This window comes from Pygoscelis adeliae, unplaced genomic scaffold (genome assembly GCF_000699105.1).
Source record: "Pygoscelis adeliae isolate BGI_AS28 unplaced genomic scaffold, ASM69910v1 Scaffold542, whole genome shotgun sequence".
NCBI lineage: Eukaryota > Metazoa > Chordata > Aves > Sphenisciformes > Spheniscidae > Pygoscelis > Pygoscelis adeliae.
In genome coordinates, this window is record NW_008824244.1 from 11,319 (window position 1) to 21,131 (window position 9,813).

General features: G+C 50.3%; 1 protein-coding gene across 1 annotated transcript in view; it reads right to left on the reverse strand.

Annotated features, from left to right (window-relative positions):
* Window positions 1-710: 710 nt before the first annotated feature.
* The window catches only part of CCDC30 (coiled-coil domain containing 30), a 37,782-nt gene continuing 28,679 nt past the window's right edge, over window positions 711-9,813 (reverse strand). Inside the window, exons 12-21 of the mRNA XM_009335243.1 lie at window positions 8,545-8,718; window positions 8,010-8,219; window positions 7,183-7,340; window positions 6,490-6,637; window positions 5,790-5,911; window positions 4,546-4,687; window positions 3,835-3,971; window positions 3,421-3,535; window positions 2,449-2,516; window positions 711-1,737 (exon numbers count right to left, since the gene is read on the reverse strand). Coding sequence (XP_009333518.1) covers window positions 1,524-1,737; window positions 2,449-2,516; window positions 3,421-3,535; window positions 3,835-3,971; window positions 4,546-4,687; window positions 5,790-5,911; window positions 6,490-6,637; window positions 7,183-7,340; window positions 8,010-8,219; window positions 8,545-8,718 — 1,488 coding nt within the window. The 3' untranslated portion in view covers window positions 711-1,523. The remainder of the gene's footprint in view (window positions 1,738-2,448; window positions 2,517-3,420; window positions 3,536-3,834; window positions 3,972-4,545; window positions 4,688-5,789; window positions 5,912-6,489; window positions 6,638-7,182; window positions 7,341-8,009; window positions 8,220-8,544; window positions 8,719-9,813) is intronic.

Below are 9,813 nucleotides of genomic sequence, written 5' to 3' on the forward strand. Positions count from 1 at the left end.
GCGGTGGCGAGAGCAGCCCCCCACGCCTGGGCTCATCCCTGACTCGCAGGGAAGTGCGGTTTGGGGTGCTGTGGGGAGAGATAAGGTGTCACGGTGAGGCGGGGTGTCCCACTGTGACCACAGCCCGTCTCCCTCTCTCCACAGGGAGACCCAAAGAGTCGCGGACAACCACCGTTGAACCTCACCTGAGCAGACACAAACACGGTGCCTCGCTTGCCAGAGAAACAAGATTAGGAGACTTGCAGGGTGAAAAAAAACAAAGTTGAAAATAAAAAAAAGCGCAGAGTTTCAGGAGTCCTTGCCCCCAAGCAGCCCAAGCAGAGAACGCCTAGGTGCAGAGGACCACATGCTCTGGGAAAAGATTGCTCAAAATTGTTTTGAGATGGGTATGAGAAGTAGCCTGCGTGGAGAGCAAGAAGACAAATTCCAAGCCAATATTTTTAATGCTGGATGTCAGCACAGATACAAAAGGGCATGGCAGATTGGGGGGGGAAAAAAGGTTTTTTTGGAATTGTGGTTGGAGCCAAGTAGGCTTTTGAATAAGCTTCAACTGATGCGTGCTCAGATCCTCTTCATTTTCCTCAAAGACCCTCTGTTCCCTCCCTTGGGAGAAGAGAACTGCTCTCTTCCCACCGGGGACCGCTCTTATCCCCACCGTGGCCCTCGGTGCCAGTTCAGATCCCCTCCGTCCCCCTCCAGACACGCTCCGATGCCCTCCAGGCTGATTCCTTATTTTTTAGGACCTCTCCCCTTCCTCCTCCAAGCACGCAGGTTTCCTTGGTTCCCCCTCACGCAAACTGTGACTCCTATTCATCCCACGTCCTCCTGAGTATGCACAGATCCCTTCTATTCCCACTCACTTGTGTTCAGATCCCTTCTCTTCCCCACAGCTCACACTCTGATCCTTTCTGCTTCCCTCTTTGCATACACAGATCCCCTCTACGCCCCTGTTCAGCATGGTCCGATGCCTTCTTCTCCCACCCAAGCATCCTTCACAGACCCTCCATCGCTGTTAGAAAGCATTCAAGATCTACCCTCTTTCCTTCTCTGGATGTTCAGATCCCCTCCCTCCTTCTCCACGCACGCTCCTATTCCATTTCCCTCGTCCCCTCCATCTCCTTTCACGTGCACAGACCGAGGGGAACGGAGGAAAGTGGGCACATGGCAGGGAGCGGTCGAGATCAGAGAGCGCGGGAGAGAACTTTTCTGAGTTTTATTTACAAAGCTTGTAGTTTTTGACTGGACAAGGAATTAGGGTTCAGGGGAAGATACGCTTCACCCCACCCCTCTTCCACTTTACTGAGTTTGTCTACAAATTCCAGCCTCCGGGTGGATCTGGGATGACACACACACATCTACAGCTGGGTAAGTTGAAAAAAAAGCTGTTGAATAATTTAGTTGAAATATATCACAGAAATCACCAGGTGAGTCCATTTGGCAATTCTCCCCCTGCAGTCCTCCCACAGCAACAGGGGCCCAAAACCTTGCAGTCCAGCTCGTATTTTACAAACATCTTTCCCCGTTTAGAAGTTCTCAGAGCTGATGCTCTGACTCTCCTCCTGCAGCTGGGAGGCTGTGGTGTCTCCAGGCGAAGCTACATTTAAGTACCCGATCTCAGAAGGTTGAGAGGGGGATATGCAAAAGGATGAGTCTTGGCTTTCAGCTTCTCCTTCAGGCTTCGTGTCTTGCGTGGCCTTCAGGGTGCTGAGAGAGTCTGGCGGTTCTCGTGATGGGAAGCTGAAAACAGATTTCCTCTCTTAAGTCATTCTGCAAACTCGGTCTGACCCTCTGCGCAGCCCCAGCGCTCCTCCCAACACCTCTGCGAGGCAGTGCAGGGCTACGGTCAATGCCTTTCACTTGGACTAAGGCTCCGACACTCTTCCTCCAGCCAAGGAGCCGACAGCCCCCATCTACCCCAGAACCTACTCTCACTTGCGACAGACTGTCCGTCACCCTTCGTAGCACCCCAAGGCTGTAAGCAAGCCCGCTGTGCCGGGTCTCCAGCAAGCAGAGACCCGCGTTGCAGAGTCTCTCTGCCTCCCCCTCGCCAGTTTTGGCATGGATCGTGGTGCTCCTGGCTACACAGGTGGACAAATAGCTCAAGCTCCCTCCTGCCCCATAGCCTGGGACGTGGGTCGTGCAGCTCCGGGCAGCAGTGGTCCTCTAAGCCTCATAACATCTTGTGTAAAGACACTCCTCCAAAACCACTGGGCACCAAGCTGATTTCTAAATCCCACAGTGTCCCCCGACATATTTTGAAAATTCTACTTCTCCATCCCATTAGTTTCATACAGTCTTTTTAACGCCATTTTCCCTATAATTTGACAAAAGGAAAAAAAAAAAAGGACCCTTGGAGGTGAAAGCACAGGGTGGAGCAGCCAAAACGCTCAACTTCTCCCTCACCACATGCAGAGGCACTCCCTGCCTCCTCCTTTTACCCCACGGTACCTGGTACGGGGAGATGGCAACACCTTACTCTGTAGTTGGCGTTCGGAGAAGTTAACACTCTTTGAGTCCTGGAAGGAGGAACAGAGACTTTCAAAGGAGGAGGTGCATGTCAGACCCTGAATTTCAACATACAGTCTTGGCCTTCAAAGTGCCCCCAGCTCCACTGACAGTTCTCCGCATGCACTCCAGCCCCACAGAGGTACTAATCACAGATTTGTCCTTTGGGTCTGAATTTAAACTTCAAAAAAAAAAAAACAAACCTAACTAGCCCGGGTGAAACAAAGAGAAAGAAATAAAACACAGTGGAACACACAAACAGCTCTTTCTGCCAGGCCCCAAACAGCACTTTCATCCTTAACAGCTCATTTCCAACCAAACTGGGTTCCCTCCAAATTTCAAAATGTACCAATAACCTTTCAAATCCACCTGTTTTATTCGAAGAGTTGTTGAAACACAATCTTTGACTTTCCTGGATTTTTCTCCATTTCTCCCCCCAAAGCTCTTCATTAACTTGGTCAATCCACAACTGAGTTTTTAGCTAAGGCATATCTTCATTCTGCTCAGTGTAGTCGATATTATCGGTCAGCTTAGTCTGAGGTTTTTTGGCTTACAGGAGTAACGTTCCCAGCCACACTGCTCTGGGTTATTTCTCCTAATTTTAGAGCTACCTTTAAAGCTAAGGTCTCTTAACAACTCTAAATCTGCAAAAGAGCCAAAGCGAAATTTCTCTCCTGGTGAGAAGGATCTCGTCTCACAGCAGCTTGGGGACGGGGCTGGTGTGGCAAGCGTATTGAGCTTTCAGCTCCCCACGAAGTCCCTCCTCACCGACAAAGCCTTTTCCATCCCAACCGAAGGATCGATTCAGCTCTTCTCCGGCACCCTCAGCTGCAGCTACAAACACCGACCCGCGCTCGCAGGAGACATCAGCTCCTGCAACCTGTCTGCTGAGGCCAAGCCCTCTCAGAGTCTCACCTCCGTGTTGGGAGCGTGGATGCTCCGCAGCGCGCGCTGCGAGGTGGGCACGTGGCCGGAGAGCTGGAGTGTGCTCTCATGCAGCCGCACGTTCTCCTCGTCCAGGATCTTCACTCTGAGCACGTCACACATACAAGGCACAAGTCATTTTCCTTCCGGCCACGCTACGTTCTCAAAGGGGCATTTTCTTTTTCAACCTCAGACCCTTTGGCCTCCACAGCCTTCAGCTGTGTGCCGAGGGCTTTGATGGGGAAAGGAGCTAATTACATCCCACAGCAATTACAAGCCACAGCACTAGTGACTGGGGCGCAGTTCAGGCTTTCCTCTGGATCTCTTAAGAGAAGTAGGCATAAAACCAGAGAAGCGCTGGGAAGAGGCAGGCTCCCAGAGGTGTGGACATCACTAAGCGCCTACCTGCTCTGCAGGGTGGCAATCGTAGACCGGTTGCTCCAAGGGGTCTCCTCTTGGTCAGTTATCTTCTGGAGGAGCCGTCTCCTCTCCTGGAGTAATTTCTCATTCTCAGCAGTGATCTGTGCAATCAGCACCTTCCCCTGAGCAGCGTTGCAGAAAGAAATAACAACCAGGGGTTACGCTTCGCCCTTCTCTGTCCTCTGTAAACCTTAGAGCGCTTTACCAAAGGGGTCACCACCGAGCACGTTCACTCCTAGAAGTGATAGGCTATTTGATGTAACACACCCCAAAAAGCAGCTTTTGAGTCACTTCCCAGCAATAACATTCCTGAGGCAAAAGAAGATGGAGCTTAGGTAGTTTCTGAACGGGATTTGAGGACACGGGTTCCCCCCGAGGGCAAACTTGAGCCAGGAATTTCCTTTTGGCTTTTTGTTCCTACAAGGACGGCTGGTGCCCCTTGGCACCGCCAGCTGTTTCCCAGAGCAGCGTCAGTCCTGCACACAGAGCAGGAGCAGCACATCAGGCAGAGCTCCCCGTGCTCCAACTGTCTGGTCATTTAACGGTGCAATCCCGTTGCCTGCAAACCAGCTGTTCATAAACCTCATCTCCTTTTTTCCTAAACTGCATTTCTTTTTGGAAGAAGGGATGCTCCTGCAAGACACGCCTGCTCCCCTGCCTTCCCTCGCGGGAGAAGCCCTTGATGTGTTCTCTCACCTTTTCCACTTGGAGCTTTGACTCGCTGAGCTCATTTTCAAGCTGCTTAATTCTGCTGTCCCTTTGCTTCACCTCGTGGATAAAGGTCTCTTTGGCTCTGCGGATCTTGTCTTTGTGGCGGAGCTGCATTTCGTTGTATTTCCTGAAGAGGCAGAGAGATAAACATCAGGCTGTGAAATGCTTTTGTGTTCTGGGTCAAGAGCAAGGCAGGAGATGTCCTGTATTTACTGAGGCTCTTCAAAGCCTGAACTGGGAGCCTCAGCCATCTACCCAGCTCCTTTTGGCTGCGCAGCTAAAGGCAGGATGAGCGCACTGACTTTCCGGAATATATCTTTTCACTGAGCAGTTTGGGGTTTCTTTTTGTTGCAAAGGTTACGTTGTTAAGTGTCAACCAAGTGGAAACTGATTGAGGGAAAGGGACTCAAAGCACTCCCAGAATTGATTCCCAGCTTTACAAATCCTTGTGCTCGCCCATCTCAGCTCTTTACACCAAACAGGGTTATACAGTCACGAAAACTGGAAGTAACGGGGAAAGGGTAAATGGGAGCAAGCTGTTTATTTGCGTGGGGATGTGGGTGGTTAAGGGGAAGTACTTGTGTATGGGGGGAAAAAGGCAGACAGAGAAGTATCCTAAACAGCAAGATTCAGGCAAACAGGTTGCAGAAAAAGCTACTTCAGTGGGCGCTCCTTAGAGCTGCGACACTGGGGTTAAATATTTGTGTCTACTGAGACTTGTGATAGTTATTCTTCCCCTCAAACTTGTCCCATTTAGGCAGTGCTCTTGTTTATTTTTATCCAGTTGGGACAGAAGGGAAAATAATGTAAAAAAAAAAGAGAAATCTCTACCACATCTGCCCATGTTTGCTCAAAACTCATGACAAAAAGGCTACTGTGCTTCAAATTAGATAGAAAGTACCCTGGGGAGAAACGAGCAGCTCCATGGAGCATCTCTGCCAATGCCAGACCCTAAACAGCAGCACCCACAGCCCTCCCTAGGCACCCCCTCGTTTTCTGCCCTGCCTTCAGCTGCCAAGGAGAACATGACAGCAGCCATGCGATGCATAACGTAAGTGCATGCAGGGGTGTCAGGTCAAGGCAGATCTCTCCGTGCTAAATGCCCTGAACAGGAGAGACAAGAAAGGCTACAGAACAGTCAAATCCAGTGTCACTGCCAGGCACATAAATGGCAGTTCCTCGGTAGGTTTTTTTTATGTCTACGTATCCCCTGCTGCTTCAGTCATTACCTGACATACAGATCCTTCTGGTTCAGGAGACGGACTCCTTCCTCGTAAAGGGCTTTGTTTTCCTCCTTCAGCAGTGAGAGTTGCTCTGAAAGCTTCTGGTTCTCCTTCTGACACTGGAGGTGCTGGAAAACATCTAATTTTTATTTGTGTGTGTGTGTCCTCAGCTGTAGGGGTCCCTCTGCCTCCTTTCAGTCTGGTCTCCAAAGCTTCTCTGTCATAAATCCTAGTGGTTCCCACTACAGATAATATCCATCCATTTTGCCCCCCCAAGGCCACTGCCTCCTCCCCTTAAAGAAGGGGGAGTGTGGATATCTGTGCTGCTGGGGAGGCTGTAGGCTTCAACAGGGCAGAGAGAGGTAACGCATCCTCCCAGACAGCGGACTCTGCCAAAATTTTCCTGCAAAAAGCTCCATGCTCTGCAAGAAAAGGGGAGGGGAGAGGGGAAGAAGCCATCAAGTCCTCTTTCTGTGCCCTCAGAGCTGCATCCCCAGGAAGCCTACACGAGATGGGATGGTGCTTTTCCTCCGGGTGCTGTTTAAATCAGTGGGATCTGCAAGGGCTCAGCACCTGGCTGGATTTGACCCAGATTTCACACCAGGATGGTCCCATTTCTCCCTAGAGCTCAAGTGGTCTGCTCTGGAGTCAGCCACCAGCACAGCATCCCCCTGGGTGATGAGGACCCATCCGAGCTGCAGCTCACCTCGCTCGAGTCAGTTTTCCTCTCATCTTCCAGGACGTGCAGAGTCTTGGCCTGCAGCTCCACGTGCATCTTGGCCAGCGACGCCTCCGTCTCCCGTGAATGCCGGAGCTGCTGCCGCAGCTCCTCCACCTGCTGCTCCAGGAGCTTCCTAAAAGCATGTTGGTGTGACAGTGAGACGCTGATGCGGAGGCAAGCCCGTGATGTGCCGCCCTGAATTCAAGGCTGGCCGTGACCTAAAAACCAACATCACACTGCTCTGCACCTGCCCTGGGCAACACTGGGGGTAGAAAGAAATCAGTACACCCTGGTTGTCCCCATGTCCCATGGGCACGTGAAAGGGTGCATGACGTATCCGGGATCATCAATCCCAGCCTCACAGGAAAGGGGACTGCTGGCATCTAGAGGGTAAACCAAATCACTGGGCTGGCAGGAGGGGCCATGCACCTTCTGAGGCAGCTGAAGTCTCCAAAAATCTTTTTCAATCTCATAAAGAGGGAGTCCTGTGGAGCTCTGCCAGGGACACTGGCAGGTCAAAAGGGGAGACAGGTGGCGAAACCAGCGGTGCAGTGACTGTGAGCCCACCTAGGGCCAGGCATGGAGCTGCAGGAGGCAGCTGGCAGGCTGGCACAGCAGCATTTGCTGGCACACACCTGCCCTCCGCACGCAGAACAGGTCTTACCCAGCTCTGGGTACCTTTTCAGCTGCTCCTCGTGAAGTTCTTGCTGCACGCGAGCTTCATTTTCTCGGGCCTCCTTCAATTCCTCCTCCAGGAGTTTCTTGTCTGACACACGGGCCTCTGCCAGCAGGAGTTGATGTTGGGAATCTTTTAGCTTTTGCTGGAGTTTTGAAATCTCGGATTAAAATTGGACACAGATTAAACTTTCTGAATTTATGGGCCAGTATCTGAATCCAAGGGATTCAGATCCCTTTGTTCCCTCAGTATCTGAGTCATGGGAATGAAAGACTTGCTTGCTTCTACTCAAGGGCTTCTGCATGTCTTTGTGTCAAAGTCCATTAAAAGTAAAACCTTTCCAACGGCTACCAGATTTTGGATCGGATACTACGTCATGAATTAGCAACAATCCTTTTTGCACCTAATTTGATCCTGCACGCCTCAAAACTAAATCCAGCTATTAGTGCAGGAACATGGCAGAATCAATGCCATGGAAAACACAAGCTTCTGCAATTTACCAGATAGCAAACAGCAGCAAATCTCCTCGGCAAGAACGTGATCTGGGCTCCCTGCGTCTGCCAGCCCTACTACCGGTATTCTCGGAGATACTGAGCTTTAGAGACAGGAGTTGAGCCATCAGATTTGGCTTCTATTGTCTTGATTATGCTCCCACTAATAACAGACATTTTTCCTAAAATATTTAGCCAAGTGATCTCAAAATGGACTAGCAAAATGGACCTCAGGGAACCGATTCATGAGCTGCTAGTGCTTCTTTTTTCTGAACTACAGCTGCACGAAACTGCTAAAAACATACCTCCTGTTAACTTAGTTCACGCTGACAAGTTACCTTTTTTTGTGCTTCGCATACTTTGGACTTCTCCTGTGCAAGTTTCTCTTGCAGACTGCTCTGCAGTTTATCAGCCTGGAAGCGCTTCAAGAGCTCTTGTTCGAGTTCTTTGACCTTCTGCTGGCTTTTTTCCCATTGTGCTGAGAGAGAGGAGCATGTTTCAGTTGTGTCCGAGAGTTTTGCCCGGGCTTGCTTCAGCTCAGCTTTGACCTGAGTTTCAAAAGAAGAAGAAATCAAGTTTGCGCTTCAACATATGTCATCTGAAATGTCTCGATTAGGAAAGGGGCAACAGGATTACCAGAGAGTGAAGAAGAATAAAAGAGAAATACAGGGAGCAAGTACAGCACACACAGAGTTTTATTTGGAGGCAGTGCAATTTCCATGAAGCTGAGACAGAGCACGCTTGAGACTCCCAGGTACTGTACAGTCAAATGTAAATGAGGTCCAGTCTGTTGAAATCAGCACCTCAGACCTCCCACAGCTTGTAAAATGATGTGATGCTGCCTTCAAACAGTTCTCCCTGCTCTGTTCCTACCTTGGTGCATTCCTGTTGGAGCAAGAGGTTTTGCTTTTGTAAGTCGATGTTCTTCTCCCTTTCGTATCTCAGCTCCCTCTCGGCTGAGCTGCACAAGTTCTGAACGCGACGCAAGTCCTGCCGCAATTGCTGCATTTTTTCCTCCTGCTGCTGGAATCTCTCGTCAGACAGACTCTGCAGGAACAGTAAAACAACAAAGGTTACATGGAAATTAACTTCAAGGAAGATAAAGACTGGTAATTAAGAAAGGTAGAGGTATGCCAGTAGGATTTAAGGGCATTTAAGTAGGAAGATGGGTAAAGCCAGGCAAGCATTTCTTCTGCCCCCACACTATGTCCTGCTCCCTACCCTGTCCATCCCCTCAGAGAAGCCGATAAAACTCCTGAGGTCGAGGGAGAAGATGCAATAACCTGGATGAGGGAACAAATCCCTGTTAAAGCTAACCTGTCAAACAAAAGCAAAACCACCCAGGTTACTCTTAACTCTTGTGCCAGAGTCTCACTAAGGCAACTAAGCAGGAGCGACACATCCAGCTGCAACTCCCGGAGGCAGCAGGAACAAAGCGAGTCCTGGCAGCGGCACAGGAACAGACATGCTGGCACAACGCGACGGCAGCCTGGACACCACGAGGTGGTCACCGACGGTCTATGATGGCTTTCGGAAGATAATTGAGCTCTTTGGTTCACCCATCTTCTTGCAAGTGCCCTGTACACAGACTAAAGGTTCTTCCCCTGTTTGGTGTACCAAAACCCTTCTTCCCAGCATCACTTTCAGCCATCTGCATTCCCGCTTTGCATCTTCACCCTCTGTTCTTGGGACCAGATGAAATCCACTGAAGATCAAGCTTCCCTTCTCAGATAAATGCCCAGATAAATTCCCAAGCTGGGAAGTCTTGATCCAGCACTGTGGGATCTGGCAATGTCATTTGTCCTCGAGATCAGGTAGGTTTTGTGGGGTTTTTTTCCCCACCTGCTTCTATCTGGATCCTTTTCAGCATCCCCTTACACTTTATCTCTTGCTTCGGTCTGCTCTAACTGTACAGATTTACTGCTTCTTGGTATCAGCACAACTCTAATCCTCTCCTTCCCACTGCCACTCCTGCCTACAGGCCACCCTGTCCTCTCTTCTCTTCCAAACTCTTGCACAGGGACTGCAGAGGGACCTGGACAGGCTGGGTCGATGGGCCCAGGCCAACTGTATGAGATTCAACAAGGCCAAGTGCCGGGTCCTGCCCTTCGGCCACAACAACCCCATGCAGCGCTACAGGCT